Raw genomic sequence first — 20,538 nt, 5'->3', positions numbered from 1 at the left:
TAAATTCAACTGTCAATATTTTCTCGCATTAAATATATTACTTTACTTGTAAAATTAATATTTAATATACATATTAGAGATTTTGCTTATAAAAGCTCACAAAATTATGTTCATAAAAAAATTTAATTTACAAGAGCCTAAAAACCTTCCCGTCATGCACAACAAAAATTAGTGTCATGGCGGCGCCCATGATAAGAAAATGTGAGAATTTGGTGCAAGCCTTCAATGCTTAAAGGTTTGGCTTGAGTATCCGTTTGAACCCGGCAAGATGAATAATCCAGGACCTAGTGACAAAAATGGGGCTTCTTCGTCATCTTCAAGTGTGACGCAAGAACTGGATCGGCCTCAACTTACAGAAGTAAGTAAGAATAGATACATTATTTAAATTAGGTATGACAGGGAAACCTCAGTCTCAGACTGTTCTTCTTCTTCTTCTTGGTTGAGTCGGTAGATACAGATTATTAGCTGCAGTTCACCAACTTTTTGGGTCATGGTCGCGGATATATGGTGTGTGTCTGACGGTGTCTCTATCTAATTGTTCTGTTTGGTTGACTGTTGAGCCGGTTCTTGAAGCTATCAATTGTGCTTGCCTTGATTGTTTCTTCTCCTGTTGCGTTCCACTCCCTAATTGCTCTTGGAAAATAGCTGTACTTGTATGTGTTGAGTCTTGCATAAATTGGTTTATAATTGCTGCTGTTCTTCTTCCTGGTTCTTGTTTCTTTTATTAGCTCCATATGGTCGTTCTTGTTTATGCCCACCATGTTGTTTGTTATCTTATACATCATTGCTAGTCTTGCTTGCTTCCTTCTATCTTCAATAAATCCCATCCTAACTCCTGTATCATCTTGGTCACACTACTTCTTTGCTTGAAGTCCCCATGCAAAATCTGGCAGCCTTACGCTGCACGGGCTTCAAGTTGATTTATTGCTCCATCCTGGTATGGCCCCCAGACTGTGCTTGCATATTCGAGTATTGGCCGCACTAAAGCCATATATGCAGTTTCTTTAACTTCCTTGGTGCAGAACCATAGGTTTCTTCTGAGACAACCAAGCACCCTGTTTGCTTTAGAAATTGTGTTTTTCCTCTGTGTATTCCAATTGAGCTTGTTATCAATTTCTATTCCCAGGTATGGGTGCGATGACACTTCTTGCAGTTTTTGCTGGCAAAAGTATAATCCATATCCGGAGGTTGCATCTTGTTGCTAATTTTCATTATGTAGCATTTTGCTGCATTAAAGGACATTCCCCATCTATTCTGCCATTCTTCAAGCTTTCTCAAGTCATCTTGAAGAGTTTGAAGGTCCTGCTGTGTTTTTGCTGCTGTGTAGATGACACAGTCATCCATGAACATTCTTGCCTTGTTTGCAAGGTTATCTGGAAGATCATTTATATAGATCAAAAATCCAGTGGTCCTGTGACTGTACCTTGTGGTACGCTGGAAGTGACTTGCTTGGTTTCAGATGTGATCCCATCGCAAACAACTCTTTGTGTTCTTTCTGTTAAAAAGTGAGCGAATCCATTTTTGCAGATTCCCTCGGATTCGTAGAAATCTAGCTTACTAAGCAGGCGTTAGTGCGGCACTTTATCGAATGCCTTTTGAAATCTAGAATAGCCATGTGTACAGTTTCTCCCTCTTCCATACTTTTTGTCAGATCATTCAATGTCAGTATTAACTGGGTCTCTGTTGAATGCTTGGCCGGAAACCATGCTGGTTATCAACTAGAATATTATGCTCTTCCAGATGATCCATGATGTGCGAATGCACTATGTGCTCTAATATTTTGCACACAACACTTGTTAAGGAGACAGGTCTATAGTTACTTGGTTTAGCCCTGTCACCTTTTTTAAATATAGGACATATATATATGTCTGCCTGTCTCCACTGTGTTGGAAGAAAACCCTCATCTATAGACTGCTGAAATAATTTGGTGAGAACCGGAGCCAGTTGCTCTGCCATCATTCTCAACATCCACGGGAATATTCCATCTGGACCCGGTGCTTTATTTGGTTTGAGTTTCAGCAGTTGCTTCTTGACTCCTTCCTCATGAATGACCAAATTCGGGATATTTGTTATGTTGCTTTCCCCAAGTGACGGGATGTGACTTTTATCCTCTTGCGTGAATACACTGCAGAACTGGTTGTTGAGTGCTTCCGCCTTTTCCTTGCTGTCTGTTAAAAGTTTGTTGTCAACCTTCAGGTCTGCCACTCCATTATCTTCTTTCCTCAAACTTTTTATGAAAGTCCAGAAAGCCTTAGGATCTTCCTTGACCGCTGACCCCAGATCATTATTGATATACTCCCATCTTGTCTTATTGAGAGCTCTTCTACATTCCTTTTTGTACTCCCTGTATGTCTCCCAATCTTTTGCTTGGCCACCTTGCTTTGCCTTGTTGTACAGCCTCTGTTTCCTTCTTGTTCTTCTCCGACTCTTTCTGTCAAACCATGGTAGATCATTTCTTGTTGATTTCACTTTCAGTAGGAACATTTTCTTCCACCGTTCTTTTGATTTCCTTTTCAAGATGATTCCATTTGTCCTGCACCGTCAAGTCATCAAGATCTGCAAAGGTCTTTTGGTATTCTCCCATTTCTTGTCTGATCTTCTCTTCATTGGCTTTTTTTTCCTGATGTAAATTCTTCTCCTGGGTTGTTTGGGCCGTTTAATAACAAGGTTCAGAACAGTGCTTACCATGTCATGATCTCCCACGCCAGGTTCCACTTTGGTGTGATTGACAATGTTGGTATTATTTGTGAAAACTAAGTCTAGGATGCTGTCCCCCCTAGGTGGTTCTGTAACCATCTGCTGCATATTGTATTGCACTGACAGATCCAACAACTTCTCTGCAGCTGCTTTAGATGCATAGTGATCTGGTATCACTGTATTTGTTTCCCAATCAATGTTACCTTGGTTAAAGTCTCCTGTCACTATTATGTCACAAGTCCTTGGTTTTGCATTAATCTTTTCAATAGCTTCCCTCATGCCATCAATCTGTGTTATGTCCGAGTGATTTGGTTTATAAATAACACCAAATATTATTGGTCTCCTCCCTTTAATGTTAACTTGACACCATAGGTTTTCCCTTCACTTTCTAGATCTAACTTTCTAGAAACTGCAAGGTCTTTCCTGTATACAAGCAGAACTCCTCCATGACTGTCCCCTTTTCTGTCACGTCTCAAGATCATATAACCTTGTGGCACTATTTCTGTGTTTAGGATATTTCCATTTAACCACGTTTGGTACCAACTATGATGTCCGGTTTGTAATCCTCAACTATTGCATACCATTCAGCAATCTTGTTTTTTATGCTCTGAAAATTGATTGTAAGGAACTTCAGATTGTTTTGATTCTTCCTCACTTTTGTTGGTGAGGAACAAGTCCGATTAGTCTGATTTCCTCCACTTTCACGACTTGGTGAACCTAAGCTGCTATCTGCTTCGCTCGAGCTGCAACCAGAGGTGTCAGGGCTGTTATCTTTTGTTTCAATATAGTCACAAATTGGGCACACATAAGCAAATGTGGTACCCATAAGTCTGTCATAGTCCATATTGTCAATTCCACCACAATGATTGTGTGTCCAGGAGCCACACTTATCACAATCCATGCCTCTTTGGCCATTTAGAACTGGGTCTTGGCACATAGTACATGGGGCTGCACAGTTGTTGCAATACCATTCTTTCTCACTACACCTCCACTGTTTGTAATCCTTCATCGGCATTGCAATGCAGGTAATATCGTCCAATATCTGCAGTCACTACACTGAACTCTCAGTTTTCTATCTGTTCCTCCTCTATTGCAAGTTTGGCAAAAGTAGTCACTACCCACTTCTTTTTGTATTGTTGTATCTGGATCTTGATTCTTGGTGCGCGTATTTGCGCAGTTGCTGCAATACCAGTCTTTCTCATTACACCTCCACAGTTGGTAATCTTTCACCGACATTCCAATGCAGTTGATATGCGTCCATTCTCTGCAATCGCTACATTGTACTCTTAATTTCTTGTCCATACCTCCGCTATTGCAAATCTGACAGCAGTAATCTGTAGGCCCTGGGTTTACACTAATATCTCCTGCCAAGATGATGATTATGAAAAGTCCCAAATGACTTTTGGCTTTCGGTAGCATTTTTGCTCTCCTATAGTTATATTTCAAACCTGTCATATTCACAAACAAGGATGCATGATCCTCACAATCTACCCTTAGACTGTTGAATTCTGTTTGAAGAACCAAACCAATACCAATACCCAATTTCTCTTTCTTCCCTCTTCCTTCTGTCCGTTTCACAAAGCAAGACCAACAAGATGAAGTAACTCACCACTCTTTGCACCTTCATACTTGGTTGTAGGGTAACAAATTATTTAATCCGGTAGATGGTCTGATGACTTATGTGAAAGTCTTTGGTTGAAATCCATACCAGTGACGGTAGATACTGTTGGGTGATCAGCTATGTTTTTATATTTATCACAAACAAAGTCACAAAAATAAATTACGTACTCAATAAAAAGAGCTCTCTTCACCCGAAATTCCAAAGTTAATTCTCCACTTCAGTTTGGTATTCCACTACGTAGTAGAGAGCACTTTCGGCTGCACATGTATTTTTATAAAAACATCAATTTGACTTCACTGTTGCACCAAACACAAAGAGCACTGTTTATAAAATATCACATCCATAAATAGTTCAGCTAACTGCATACACATCAATATTAAAAAGTTAAAAGTTAAAACCATCAAACACACTGGTAATTTCTAGTTCAATAAATTGCACTGCTTCTGGTATCCTCCGATGATGCAAGCACTCCAGTGATTGCACTCACTTAATTTTTGTTTGGCGTTCTACTATTTCTACACATTGACATCGAATGTAAACAATAAAAGTTGATCACGATTACTTAAAACATCAAGTTCAATATCTGCACTGCATGTACTGTAAATGTCCACGAATACATATACTGCTACTCTGGAGCGGGTCCTGTTGTTCTTCTGCACCGCCAATACATCTAATTTTACTCATGGACGCCAAATATCAACAAATATTCACTGCACCAGTTTCACATTAATTTTGCACTGTCTTCATAAAACATACACTTAACATCAAGTTCAATATCTGCGCCTTCCTGTTGTTTTGTACTGCTACAGTCGTATTCTGCTTGTCGTCTGCTACATACACTTTGCTGCTGAATGTGCACATCAAAACACAAGTATCGGAAATGTTTATTGCACTTTCTATACTACTCACTATGTAAGCGAAACACTACTTTTAGCAGTAAAATTTGTTCTGCTGCACTACATCAATTTCACAATTGCACATACCATGTAATCTAACGAGCTGCTTTCTGTTGAAGTATATACTGCTATTCTGGAACTGGTCCTTCTGTTCTTCTGTACCTCCAATACATCTAATTTTCTCATGAATGTCATATATCAACAAGTATTCACTGCACCAATTTCACATTAATTTTGCACTGTCTTCATAAAACATACACTTAACATCAAGTTCAATATCTACGCCTTCCTGTTGTTTTATACTGCTACAGTCGTATTCTGCTTGTCGTCTGCTACATACACTTAAGCTGCTGAATGTGCACATCAAAACACAAGTATCGGAAATGTTTATTGCACTTTCTATACTACTCACTATGTAAACGAAACACTACTTTTCGCAGTAAGATTTATTCTGCTGCACTACATCAATTTCACAATTGCACATACCATGTAATCTAACGAGCTGCTTTCTGTTGAAGTATATACTGCTACTCTGGAACTGGTCCTTCTGTTCTTCTGTATCTCCAATATATTCTGCTCCGTATACATTTAAACAATAAATCACAGATTGCACCACATCAAGTTCACATAAAATTATTTCCTCTGTCGTCCCTGCAAACAATAGCTAGAAAAGGTCACTGCACTACTTGTACATCTAATTCATGAACACATGTATCAATAAAATGTTGATGCCACTTCTGTTGGTTCCTCCAATGCTGCTGTTAGGTTAGTACCGATGCACATCAATTTTCAAAACATGACTACTTCATCTCAATGTCAACATCAAATTACAAACACAATTACTCACTTCATCCAATTCCTTCTTTCAGTTCTGCCGGATGCTGCTACAACTACATGCACATCAATATCAAAAAGTTACAATCACTATTCACTACTACTTCGTGCACTTCATCACTTTACATCAACAACAACTTCACTTTTCTGTTTGATAAACTGAGGCTTTTGATTTACGCTGCACAACAATTATATCAAACTGCGAGTCAATGATTTGCTTGAATACAACACTTTACAGCTGTTTTACCGGCGCTCTTGTCACGTGTCCACTTTGTTGACATCGGCTCACGTACTTCTCAATCCGGGCCCTGGTGTAAATTCGGCTCTGCGGCAATCTCGGTAATTTTCGCAAATCTATGACGTCAATAAGATGGCGCTGATGCTAATAATGAAGATTTGTTTTGTTTTTAAATTGAATTGTTGCTAACATCAAATATTGCACAAATGCCATACATCATAAATAGGTTAAAACATGAAGATACAAATATAAAGTTTAATAATATTGCCACTTAGCGTGTTTGATGAGCTGGGTCCACTCCCGGAGATCCACTGGTTGATTTCTTCTCAGTGCCACGCCCACTTCTTTTCCCGTTTTTGACTCTGTTAATTCCTCTATCTTCTCTCTAAATTCCTCCAGACTGGTTTAATTTAGAACATATACTCTTCTTAAACTATGGTAGAACGATGGTAGAAAATGATGGCTTGATTGGTAAAATATGATAAGAACCACTTCTGGTCTCCCCTTTCAAATTTTCCCGCCGTTGTACCCAGTTGTTGAATTCTGATCCTTTCTCTCCACGACACAAGTGCGGCGTCCAAAACACGTCAAAATTCTCTCTCCTTCACAAGAAATTTCTCTTAAAGGTGATATAGGATACCGAGGGTAATAATCCACTGTGTATTTGCCCTCAAATTTGTAAAAGTTAAAGCAAAACTTTGCTTTTAATTGCTGAGATACCGGAGCAGATGAGAGACACGTCTTGCACCTCCGACGACCAGAAGGTGAACCTCATTGAAAATAAAGTTATATATCAATGGAAAGCTTATGATGTCAGGATACTAAAAACTATTTTTCCCGATTTTTTTGATGGCCAATAAAGCTGAAAAATTAAAAAACAAATGAATTTTAGTCTTTTTAAAGCGCCCAAAAAGCACCCAAATCAATCGTCTATGACCTTGGGAATGCTCGTGACGTAAGCTCAGGGTTCGCAGACACGTGATCCTGCTCGGAAACATGTAAACAAGACTTGCTTCCTGTACTTTGCAAGCTGCCCGGCAAGTCTGATTTTCACAATAAAGCTTGAAATTAGAGGAATCTTCAAGTTGCTGATTCCTTCTATATTAGAAATATAAATAGAATTATTGTCAACATGTAAATTTTCCGTAAATTTTTGACAAAATCAGTCATAACTAGCTGGGTATAATTGGGTAATTGAGTTTGAATTTCGCGCTGGGATCAATTCCATGCGCAAATGCTTGCTGCTGCCGTTCATGTCATGGACTGAATAAACATGATCGAATAACAAATTAAATACTTTCATGAAAGTTCATCTGTGTTGGTATAAATCATGATTTTGATTTAAACTTTTGATCAAACACAAGGAATTAATTCCTACCTCGAATTTTCAGATGTTACTCCATCTTTCATCAGCGAGTGAGTACAGTCACTCACTCGCTGATGAAAGATGGAGTACCATCTGAAAATTCGAGGTAAATTAATTCCTTGTGTTTGAATCAAAAGTTTAAATCAAATCAAAATTAAATACTTGTTTGTGACATTCCTATTCTTGATTCATTTTAAAATATCTGATTTTAAAAGATATCGTCTTGCAGTAATCAAAAAATTAATAAAAAAAGCCGCCGATTTCATCAAATCCAGTCCATATAAACTTGGTTTTCATATTTAGCGCATTGCGGTAATACATTCTTTCCACACAATCACGATTGAAAGAAACAGATATTTTATTATAAAATAAATAAAATTTGGGCTTGATAGACCATTATTTGATGGAATTCTGAAATCTGAATAAAATTAAAATATTGTCACTTGTGTCACGATTCTTCAATGATAGTACAATCAGTATACGGTACTGAAAAGTGAACCATTCAATGTTTTATGGATTACCGCACATGATGCGTAAATTGCTGCTGAAGAAGGGACCCGACATGTGACAGGTGGTTCCAGGGTTTATGTACAAACACAGCGACTCGCTTCGTCCTGCTTGCGTGTGTTCAGCAGATTTGATCAATCGTTATCTTATATTTGGAACATTTACAGGAATAAATTTTGCTGATGAAGTTGGAATAAGTTGGAAATATCAGAATGTGAATATAAAATCGGTCATTTCAGTACAGTACAGTCGCGGATACTGAACACTCGGCGCCGGACTCGGCGACTGAGTCTCGGTCAGTCACGCACTGAGTTCATCCCGTATGTATCTCACGAGTTCGCCTATCATACATGACCGGTTGTAAAGCTAAGAAATAATTTAAAAAATCCTTTACATGTACCTTATTCTATTCCTTCATTTTCTCATTGTGATAAGTTCATCTCAACTTGGTGTGACGATCTGAACTGGTAGCACTAGCAGTTATTTTTTGCAATCTGAAGTTTCATTCCGGTTCTTCGGCGAATCTTTGCTCTTCGTGCTTTACTGTAATATTCCCTATGCATATCAGTGATATCGTGGATGACTTGGCCTATCCCAAATCACCCGGCCAGCACATTTCCCATTTTTAAATCCACACACTTTATTCAGGTACTTCATTCTTGATTTGATCATGATGTTTCCTTCATGTTATTCTTATTTTATTGAAGATATTTTTCATGTAAAGTAAGTTGACAATGACTGCATTGGCCCGATGCATGCCACAGTAATGCATGGACATTGTGTTTACAATCAAACCCGAAGTAACTGTGTGTCCCGGTTGACGTCATCAACGAAAGCGCCCAATTTGAACGATTTCGTTTTGTAATTTAGGGGGGTGCCAATATCCAATCTTTGCATGGAGATTATGTCTAGCCTGGTACGTTAGGCAAATAAAAAATATTCTTTTCTGCTTCCTGACATCATAAGCTTTCCATTGATATATAACTTTATTTTCAATGAGGTTCACCTTTAACACATGTGCTAGTCAGTCAAAATGGCCTAAACCGGCAATACAAATTTACATTGAAATTTAAAAGAAGCTTTTTAAGAAAGAAACCTTCATAAATATGTTGTCTATACTTCACTTGACCCAAATATATGATTTTTTTGGTGATGAGAGACTACACATGGAATTTCAGAGAGATTTTGATAGCAGTTCCATTAAAAAAAAGTGTTATCGTCATGAGACTAAGATCTAGAAACACCCCCGTAATGCTGTTTTGGGGAATTTTGCTAGCAGAATCTTTTTGATGAAAGTCAATCTTTGACAAGATGTAACTTTGCTACGGAAAGTGCTATGGGGGATGACAAAAAGGTTTTCAGTGTTGGCTTTCTTAGCTCAAGGGCTTTAATTTGATATAAAATGATGCAGTTTGATGGCAAATTTGAATTCGCCTGGCATACCTACATTAGGCCGTATAAAATCAATGTTTTGGTTCTCGTCCAGAGGATTTTCATGAATTGATGAGGGAGGGAGGTGTTTTTTTTTTTTTTTTTTTTTTTCAATGTAAAATTAGCATTGTCAGTAGTTTTCGGTCTTCTCCAACAGTGCTCGAGGAAGCGATGAGGCCCTTTTTTTTTTTTTTTTTTCAAATGTGAGATTCTGAGGGATAAACCCCCTAGAGTACCACAAAAAGACTTGGAAGTGATGCTTGTTCTCTAACTTATTTATATGTATGAAGATTTCATAAATCATTCCAAAGTCTAAAAAAATTGACAAATCTAAAAAAAAAAAAATCTGACAAATCCCAGAAATTGAGGAGGGAGGGGCGAGAACCAAAATATTAATTTTACACGGCCTTATTATATTTATAACAATGCTAGGGACAGGCATAAAAAATTTCAAATTAATTCTATTAACATGAATTGTTGTTTATTGGAAGAGAGAACTTCTCAGAAACAATTTGACACCAAAACCAATCTTCTACTGTATTGCCAAGTGAAGTTATGACGAAATTACTGTCGGAACATTGGGCCATTTTCTCTGATAAGACTTACCATAGGAGTGCATGACATGGGGGGACTTGATAATTTTTGTGCCCCCCTATCAATTTTTTGTTTTCATTGTAATTTTATCTAATTTTTGTTGAATATTATGTATGTTATCATTTCCAACACATCTGTGTCTGTGAAATTTTGTATGAAAATTCAATTTTTAAGGTGGTAAAATTTTGGGCCCATTTTAGGCAAAAACAATGATTTTTCCCAAGAAATAACAAAAAAGTGCTTCCTCCCAGCAAATAAGTAAACTGGAATTGTTATGTGAAAAGGATGAAAGTTTTTGTCAAACCATGTTTCCCTTTTGTCAGAAGATGAATTTTGGGTCATAATAGAATTTTTTTTCCCAAAATGCCCCTTTTTGACCCCTTTTTTGACCAAAACAGTGATTTTCACCAAGGCATATCTCACAGAAAAAAATATTCAAAAGTGAAGTCAATGTTGCATTCTGCTTCCTAAAGCATTGAATCTGTTGTCAATGCAAACTAGAGCATCTGAAAATGATTCATTTTGGTTTTATTCATCATTTTCTCCAAAAATGGTGTTTTCAGTCGCACAAAATGGCAGATTTACATAGGGCTTTATTATCAAGTAAAATAAATAGCGCCCTCGCTCAGATGTGCCTGTCCCTAACAATGCCTGGCATGCATGTAATTATGATAATTGAGTGATGTGATAAAAATACATGAACAATGATAATCAGTAATTATGTGTACCCCCGGTCATGCCGGTCTGGTGAATTATAGGGGGAGGATTTTTGGCAGGCCAAAAGGGGGCAAGCATTTTTGGCAGGACGACGAAGGGGGGGGCAAGCAATTTTTGGCAGGTCGAAAGAGGGGGGCAAGCAATTTTTGGCACAGATATTTTGGGCACCATTTCTATATGCCCTAACAAGGTGTAGGAAAAGGTTAGGAACACATTCAAATATGCAAAATTTCCTGCTCGCTGCACTCACAGGGGCAAAAGAATTTTGCACGTCAAAAGGGGGGTAAATGTTTTTTAGTGCAGTTCGTCAAAGGGGAGCAAAGATTTTTTTGGCACGCAAGGGGTAGGGATAATTATTGCACAGCCCCTTATTTTTCAGCCATATTGGCATTGCATACATGATGCAAAGACCTTGGCTTTAGGCATGTTCATAAAATTGTAAAATTTAATAAATATGATAAACAAGATTTTCTTACTGAATTGGCCGTATTTTTACATGTATGTGTAAAAATGATAAATCAATTGTGTTATCGTGTTCACGCCAGCGTAAGTTTGGGCCCGGCCTAAATGTAATTGGAACATTCTAAATGACCCCCCCCTTGACTGTCAAGGTAAAATGAATATTTATAGTTAAATTTGTACTTTTTATGACACAGGCAGCAAGAAAAATCCTGAAAAATTTAGAGATCAGAGACCCTGGACCACTAGCTATGGATTTTGCTAACTTCAATCCTGAAAATAGCAGGAGGGAGAGAAGAAAGTTCCAGCTTCAGCAGCAGCAATTGCAGAGAAATGAATATAGGTAAGCCAAAAAATACAAACAAAGGAACATTTTACAGGAAAGAAAATGAGCAAGGTACACCAACTTGATGTGAGGAAACAAGTAAAATACAGACTAGACAATATGCAGGGTGGCAATAACAGCAAATGTAGGCATTAGAAGTACATGTACCGGTAGGTAAAGTTCGATAGCCAAAAATGACCAGTTCCAAGGCTCTCAAAAGTGCTAAACCTTCAAAAACAACAAGGATCAATGGGAATACAATGGTACATACAGTACAACAGAACAAGTGATGCAAATCACTGTGCACATAAACAGACTCAGTAAACCAAACAACCTGAATATAATAGGCACAAAAACAGGCAAAGTTTGATGGCCAAAAATTGCCAATTTCAGAGCCCACAGAAGTGTCCATAAAACAGTACAAATGTACACTGGAACAGACAAACAAAACCAAACAGACAAAAAAACAACAGACGTTTCGAGTACATGTAGATAAACTGCTCTTCTTCAGGGACACACAACAAAATATGATTTAAGCAAACAACAAAAACTACATGCTGTACAATTAATGTACATGGTCGCATGTCATAAGTTGGGTATGCTAAAAGGGTGGAGGGATTACACTTTTCTGAAAATTGCGATACAAATTTGATTGGCTTTCCGTAACCCCATATCCTACAGCAGTGGTTGATACCTCATTTTAAGCCTAATATTATACTCTTTCAGTCTACTGAAGCATATAACTATTCATTATTCAGTAAAAAAATCACATCAGTTGAAATGAAAAATGCCAGGGGTGGAGGAGCAGGCGGATGTGGAGCAGGCGGATGCGGGAGTGTACAATAGGGCCTATGTGAAAATTCACATGTCAGTATGTCAAAACTACTGGTTACTTTTTAAAATCTAGGGAGAGTATGATGTATTGACAGCTTTGAATGTTGAATTTGTACAACTAAAACAATTACTGACTACTTAAGGTGGTACTACACCCCCTGATAAATTTTTTGACTAATTTTGCATTTTTCTCAAAAAGTATAACTACACACTGGTAACAAAAGTTATATGTATATAGGGGCAAGGAATCCAATTACTTCACTGAAATTTCAGGTATTCAAGACAAGGGCTCATTATATATGTTAAGAAATGAGGTACGTTCTAGCGGTACCTCTTTTCTTATCATAAATAACGTACCGCTTGTCTTGAGTCACTGAAATTCCAGTGTAAACTGGATTCCTTACCTCTAATTAATATACATGACTTTTGTTACCAGTGTGATATTATTTTTTGAGAAAAATGCAAAAATAGTCACAAATTCATCAAGGTGTGTAGTACCACCTTAAAGGGTTATATGCTCCATTTTTTTTCATTTTTAATGAAATCCTAGTTGAATTTTAGTATTTTTCAGAGATGCCAATCTTCCGATTTAAATCGAATTCCGATTTTTTGTATTTTTCCAAAAAAATCAGATTTTCTAAAAAAAAAAAAATTTTTTTTTTTTTTTTTTTTTTCAAAAAATATTTTTGGCCAAAAAAGCAAGTTATATGACCCTAAATTACTTGTTATTCAAGGTTGGAAACCATAGAAATACTGCTATTTCAAAAAAAAATTGCCAATTTTATTTTACAAAGTTGGATAAAGTTGTACATTTTGATTACTTTTGCTTCTATTGAACAGTCAGGAACACATTGAATTAATATACATTGCTAGCTGTTCAGTAGAAGTAAAAGTAATTAAAATGTACAACTTTATCCAACTTTGTAAAATAAAATTGGCAATTTTTTTTTTTTTTTTTGAAGTAGCAGTATTTCTATGGTTTCCAACATTAAATAACAAGTAATTTAGGGCATATAACTTGCTTTTTCAGCCATGTAGGCCATGTTATTAGGCCAAAAAATGCTTTGGAAAATGGTCTCTCATGTACAAAAGTATAGGAAACTGAACATTTAAAACCACTTTTTTGGGATGAAGGAAGCATTTTTTTCAAAAAAGTCTAAAACTGGTTTTTATGTTAAAAATGGCCTTTTGGGGTGCTAATTCTGCTAAAATTGCCTGGGCTTATGTACCCAATTTGCATATTTTATGGTATAATTTTCAGAAAACAAGCCTTGAAGAATATTACATGTATAATAGATAGTCTTCAATACTGCTATCTAGGCTTGTTTTCTCAAAATAACCTTATTTTTTAATCCATTTGAATGTAATTTTACCCTCAGAAATGGTGTCTCCTGCAGTGTAAAATGTGTAGAAACCCTCTGGCTTTGGGGGGGCTTCGCCCCCTCAACCCCCACCGGGGCTCTGCCCCTGGACCCCACCAGGGGCCCTTGAGCGGGCCCCTGGACCCCCCAGCCGTGGGGGGCGAGACTTTGGTCGCTTAGCTCCCTACGTTAAATTTCAGATTTTTTTTCATAACCCATTGGCATCTCTGATTTTTAGCAATATGCTAATGTACATTTCTCTTCTATAATATTCATTTCCTCAATAAAAGAATAACCATCTTGCTAATTACTCGTAAAAAGGTCATTGACCTTCACAATGTAATTAACTTACATACAATTATTTTTAAAAGTTCATTTGAAGCATTAATGTATTGCGAACATATCCTCCAAATCTGATGACATTCTTGCATAAAATAAAAAATTTACCAGTCATTTTTGTAATTGAGGTCCGATTTGAGAAAAACACATTTGAAAATTGAGATTTACATAGACACCTGTGTATTAATTAATTACTAATTAAGCATTATCTCAAAAATTAAGCATGTGTTAAGGTTAAAAATGGTGTTAATTATTAGAGATTGTCAATATATACATGTACAACATATCCAAAAACAAATTTTTTGTCATTTTTGATCATGTAATGGAAATTGTACCCAACTTATCACATGCGACCACATGTAGTTTAAAAACAAATTCAAGTCAAAAACTGAAGGCAAGTTCAAATAGAACTCAGTAGCAAACAAGATAAGCTCAGAGCAAAATGTCTTATCTCAATGATAGACCGTTCACTACCGCAGTGACAATGGCATAACCAGCTGCCCCCCTCCCCCGACACAAAAAAAATGGGAAGAAGAGCAAAAAATTGGGAAGGGGGGAAGGAGAGAAAAAGCGGGAAGAAAAAAGAGGGAAGAGAATGGAGAAAGAAGAGAAGAGAAAAAAGGGGAAAAATAGGGAAGAATAGAAAGGGGAAAGAAGAAAAGAAAAAAGAGGGAAGAAAAAAGGGGAAGGGAGAAGAGAAAAGGGGAAGGGAGAAGAGAGAAGGGAGAGAAAGAGGGAAGAAGATCTATACTATTTTCATTGTGAAATTTGTACTCTGAAACACTGTTTTTTTAGCTTCTAATATGCCAAAAACCAGGAGCTTCAGGGTGCTCCTCCCCCTTGACCCCCGCTGGGGCTTTGCCCCTGGACCGTAGTGAAATGTCACCGTAGTGAACCGTCTTTCATTGAGATAAGACATGCTTATTTTGCTCTGAGCTTATCTTAAGCTATCCGATTCCAAAAGTAATAATACAGTTTTCTTTTTCTTTATTTACTTCTTTTCGCAAAATTACAGACAGAAATCGAAGAGACGAGAACTATACGATGAAAAAGGATGTTTGCTATCTACCAATTTGGACCTATGTGACTGTTTAGAATTGAACTGTCCAGGTTGTCATTACCCATGTAACAAGTGCAAGTCGCCAAAATGTGGCGTGGATTGCAGGTGTAATAGAAAGTGGGTGTATGAACAAATTGAGAATGAAGGCGGTGAATACCTCGTTAAATTTCCTATGAGTACTATATGAAGAGAACACGCAACGCAATTGTTTAATTATGATGGTGCTGCCAGTGGCCACGGTTGCATGGTATGCCTATTGGTTTGACAAAGACAATGATGGTTATTTTGTGATGGTGTTGCCAGTGGCCATGGTTGCATGGTATGTCTATGGTTTGACAAAGACAATGATGGTTATTTTGTGATGGTGTTGCCAGTGTCCACAGTTGCATGGTATGCCTATTGGTTTGACAAAGACAATGATGGTTATTTCACGATGGTGATGCCAGTGCCCGCAGTTGCAAGGTATGCCTACTGGTTTGACAAAGACAATGATAGTTATTTTGTGATGGTGTTGTCAGTGCCCACAGTTGCATAGTATGCCTATGGTTTGACAAAGACAATGATGGTTATTTTGTGATGGTGTTGCCAGTGTCCGCAGTTGCATAATATGCCTATTGGTTTAACAAAGACAATGATGGTTATTTCTAGATGGTGATGCCAGTGCCCACAGTTGTATAGTAGTATGTGTATGGTTTGACAAAGACAATGATGGTTGTTTCATGATCATGATGGTGATGCCAGTGCCTGCAGTTCCATGATACATGTGTATTGGTGATGCCAGTGCCCACAGTTGTATAGTAGTATGTGTATGGTTTGACAAAGACAATGATGGTTGTTTCATGATCATGATGGTGATGCCAGTGCCTGCAGTTCCATGATACATGTGTATTGGTGTGACAAAGACAATGATGAAGCTACAGACAAGTAATTAGCTGATCTGCATTTTTACGATGAGCCAACTTCCTACATGTATTAAACCCATGAGAACCACCTGCCAATTGGCCAAAAAGAAGTTTTTATTATCAATTGAACCAATCAGCAACATTGTTGGAATAATTTCACCACACACAAAAAAATTGGCGTGAATTATTTGCAAAGCTTCATTCTGATTGGTGATTAAAATGAAGATATCATGTAATTGACCAATCAGAGGCAATGTTAGATTGGCAGGTAGTGCTCAGGGGGTTAACAATGAAATCCAAGCAGATGTCAATCCACCCTACACCTGTTGAAGATGTTAGAAATATCCTCCATGGGGGGAGTATGAATTTTAAATGGAATTATCACATTGAAGTTTGAACAGCTTCATTTGAATTTCATACACCCTCTGAGAAAGATTCAACCTGAATCTTCAATAGAGGGAGGGTGTGTTTTAAATAGAGTTAGTTTTGTGTTGATCCATTGAAAATGAGAAAATAATTCAATTGAAAATGTGTACTCGCCCTGTGGAAAATGGTTCCAAAAAGAATTCTACAGGGGGAGTGTGCATGGTTTTAGATGGAAAGTTTAAGGGTCATTAAAATTTACCAGCTCCAAAAGTATTTTTTCATATGAACCAAAAATGGATAGAAACCAGTAAATCTCTGTATGTATATGTTAACATCTGTAGCTGTATTTTAAGTGTTAGCTGTATAAAGTGCAGACATATGTGACCTGCTACCATGAAATTAGCCATAAGTCGCAGCGACTTTATACTTAGTCATATTATTGAGTTGGTATTTTCAAGATATACAATGTACGGTCTGACTAAGTTGATGTTCTTTGTTTGCTGCGCACCTGTACAATATACAAGCCAGTAGTATTATCATTAGTGAATGTCCTTTGTGCCCCATTTACAAAGGACATCCTACCAACTCAACAAAATGAGTATTAAGTCGCAACGACTTAAGGCTGATTTCGTGGTAACAGGTCACATATGTGCTTCTGAATGTTGCAATAATCAATTTCAATACAGTAACCAGCCAGGCTGTTCACTGACATGTTTGTGGAAACTAGATGTTAAGTAATTTTTTTTTATTGAAATCTTTGCTATGAAATGAACATTTCAGGAAATATTTTTAGTAAATATAGCAAAAATAGGCTCATTTTAGAAAATGCAGCAATTACGGAAGGAATTGAAAAGCTTATTGTTCTAGTTTCATGCCCAATTTTGTTTTTGAGAGTGAAATATTAGGCCATCTTAATTTAATAGTTTGTCTCAAAGCCACTGTGCACATTATTCAGGTTTTTCTGGGTTTTTTTTTCAAATCAACCACACAAAAATCTCACATCTGACTTCGCCATAGATAGCCTAAATCATTAATCTTAATAAAATTCTTCATATTGACCACAGTGAAACCTCCTTGAGAGATGAAAAGGGGTTTTATTCTTGTCAAAAAAATGACATTCCGCAGTAGGTTTCGAACTTGGTAAGGACTTTGAGATGAACTATTTAAGATGGCCTTATATGGCAAGCATTATTTCGGTACCGATTAGTGAACTACATGTAGAATACACAGCTTGCAATCTTTGCTAGGATGGGTGTAAATGTTGAAATTCCTTGTTTGAGAAAATGCTTTCAACTGGGCACCCAGATTTGAAGAAAACATCCTCCACTCAGGGAAGTAGATGGACACTGAGTTAGCCATACAGGGTCCTTCCACTGATGGAAATTGTGTAACAGTTCCATTATTATCAGGTCATTCAATCATGTTGTATCCAATTTCTTGGAAATAAGTTTTTTGTTTTGTTTTTCACTTGAAAAGTGTGCCAATAAATTGTGAAAAGAACAACTTTTTGCCAATGTGAATATTTTACGACTGCTCTAGAATGGCTGCTGAGTTAATATTATTATTATTATTAAAGCCATAATGTACGATCTTATAATATGAAATGGGTTAATTTTTTTCAAACCTGATTTTTTTGCATATGGTCATTTTCACAGTAAAGGGTGTAACCTTTGATTTTTAGGGTCAAAATTTCAAACCACTTAAATATGTTTCTGTTTACTGTAATCATGCATAGAAGCAACTTAAATTCCAGTAAAATAGTGTTTCAAGGCTTAAACCTTTTGATTTCTGATAAAAATTTGACATTTCCATAACATTTTGGTTAAAATCTAAGAAAAAATGTATTTTACATAAGCTCAGAAAATTATGACATGAAAGCTGGAATACATGTGAAATCCCATTCCAAAGTAAGTCAACAGATATAAGTTAAATTTTATACCATGTTTTGCTATGTTTGTAATTGCAATTTTGAAAATTTTTAACATCAAGGGTCATTTGCAATGGAAATTTCCCAACCTTAAACATATTTTTTAAGTTTTAATTGGGTTCCTAGAATAATTTAAATGTCTAACTTCATGTACAAATACTACTTGATGAAAGGAACCTCCCAGCCAAGTTTCACAGAAATTGGAGTTATTTTTTAGAATTGGCAATTCAAGCGATTTGTGTTTCGGAGGCTTCAGTTAACAACACAGGTGATCATAAAAGTAAAATATTTGGCTAACTACTACAAGTTGACATGAAAAAATAGGTAAAAATATCACAATTACCAATTTTCATGCTTTGCTTCTAAGTATTGAATTTCAGTTGTGACAAAAATTAAATTATCACAGCAAGTCATTTTTTTTTTTTTTTTTGCTTCATGTTAACAATGGTTAAACATTGCAGAAGTAGTTTTTTTGAAAACAACACTGTTGGGATCATCTAAGCTGTTATTTTCTTGTGTTTATTGAATCAATGATTCTATGCGTCAGATATTGTAGATTTATAACATGGTACCTTGTTCACCCATTTGTTAAGTATGGTGTTATTTGCATGTGAAGCCTCCGAAACGGGCTTTCTTGGATATCAGTATATTTTTCAAGCATTAACCATAATATCAATTTTTTTTTAATTTTATGACATTCTGCACATATCATGCAACAATTACAATGCAGATATCAATATGGAACATACCAATTTAGATATGCATAGATGATAATTAAGCTTACTGTTGTTTCGGAGGCTTCATTTGTTTCGGAGGCTTCAATTGTTAACGGAAAGTTTGTATTGGGTCCCATTTTCAAACGGTGATATATATCTCCATGATTTAAAAACAAGTGACGTGAGGATCTACTTTGCTACATTTTGATAAATAGATTGGATGAGCTCTTTTATTTATATTTGCCCAAGCTTGCTGAACAGTTTGTTTCGGAGGCTTCAAAAAAGTTAACGGAAAATCGGCTCTCTGAAGTCAAGATTTTATAAAAAAATTTAAAAGCTTGCAAATCAACTAATTTTTGTTACCCATTTCAAGTTAAGATATCAACTGTTATGAATCAAGAAGAAGTGAAGAAATAACCAAGAATTATGAACCAAAGCTATACCCACAAAGTTTGTTAACAATTGTTAACGGAAAATGAAGCCTCGAAACGCGACAAATATCAAGTCCGGTTCTCAAAAATACAGGGCTGTTCACAATTAAATCTAATGTGGCAGTGTTTACTGAACATATGACCGTACTTTCAGGATAAGAACAATTATCCATGAACTAACTGAAGAAAACACAGGGAATTGAAAAGCTTATTGTTCTAGTTTCATGCCCAATTTTGTTTTTGAGAGTGAAATATTAGGCCATCTTAATTTAATAGTTTGTCTCAAAGCCACTGTGCACATTATTCAGGTTTTTCTGGGTTTTTTTTTTTCAAATCAACCACACAAAAATCTCACATCTGACTTCTGCATAGATAGCCTAAATCATTAATCTTAATAAAATTCTTCATATTGACCACAGTGAAACCTCCTTGAGAGATGAAAAGGGGTTTTATTCTTGTCAAAAAAATGACATTCCGCATGTAGGTTTCGAACTTGGTAAGGACTTTGAGATGAACTATTTAAGATGGCCTTATATGGCAAGCATTATTTCGGTACCGATTAGTGAACTACATGTAGAATACACAGCTTGCAATCTTTGCTAGGATGGGTGTAAATGTTGAAATTCCCTTGTTTGAGAAAATGCTTTCAACTGGGCACCCAGATTTGAAGAAAACATCCTCCACTCAGGGAAGTAGATGGACACTGAGTTAGCCATACAGGGTCCTTCCACTGATGGAAATTGTGTAACAGCTAGTTCCATTATTATCAGGTCATTCAATCATGTTGTATCCAATTTCTTGGAAATAAGTTTTTTGTTTTGTTTTTCACTTGAAAAGTGTGCCAATAAATTGTGAAAAGAACAACTTTTTGCCAATGTGAATATTTTACGACTGCTCTAGAATGGCTGCTGAGTTAA

The 20,538-nt window shown here is 36.5% G+C and overlaps 1 protein-coding gene across 1 annotated transcript; it reads left to right on the top strand.

Moving 5' to 3' along the window:
• Nucleotides 1-88: 88 nt before the first annotated feature.
• On the top strand, nt 89-16,833 carry LOC140159358 (ARL14 effector protein-like). The gene is made up of 3 exons (XM_072182805.1): nt 89-358; nt 11,558-11,703; nt 15,235-16,833. The coding sequence occupies exons 1-3, from the start codon at nt 269-271 to the stop codon at nt 15,464-15,466; spliced, it is 468 nt and encodes a 155-aa protein (XP_072038906.1). The 5' UTR covers nt 89-268; the 3' UTR covers nt 15,467-16,833.
• The last annotated feature ends 3,705 nt before the right edge of the window (nt 16,834-20,538 follow it).

This window comes from Amphiura filiformis, chromosome 8 (genome assembly GCF_039555335.1).
Source record: "Amphiura filiformis chromosome 8, Afil_fr2py, whole genome shotgun sequence".
NCBI lineage: Eukaryota > Metazoa > Echinodermata > Ophiuroidea > Amphilepidida > Amphiuridae > Amphiura > Amphiura filiformis.
Note: the sequence above shows the minus strand (reverse complement) of the source record. Positions and strands in the feature narration are given on the sequence as shown.

Coding starts and splice junctions, on each gene's coding strand:
- LOC140159358 (XM_072182805.1), top strand. CDS start 269: ATGAATAATCCAGGACCTAGTGACAAAAATGGGGCTTCTTCGTCATCT. Junction 359..11,557: donor ATCGGCCTCAACTTACAGAA/GTAAGTAAGAAT, acceptor TTTATGACACAG/GCAGCAAGAAAAATCCTGAA. Junction 11,704..15,234: donor TTGCAGAGAAATGAATATAG/GTAAGCCAAAAA, acceptor GCAAAATTACAG/ACAGAAATCGAAGAGACGAG.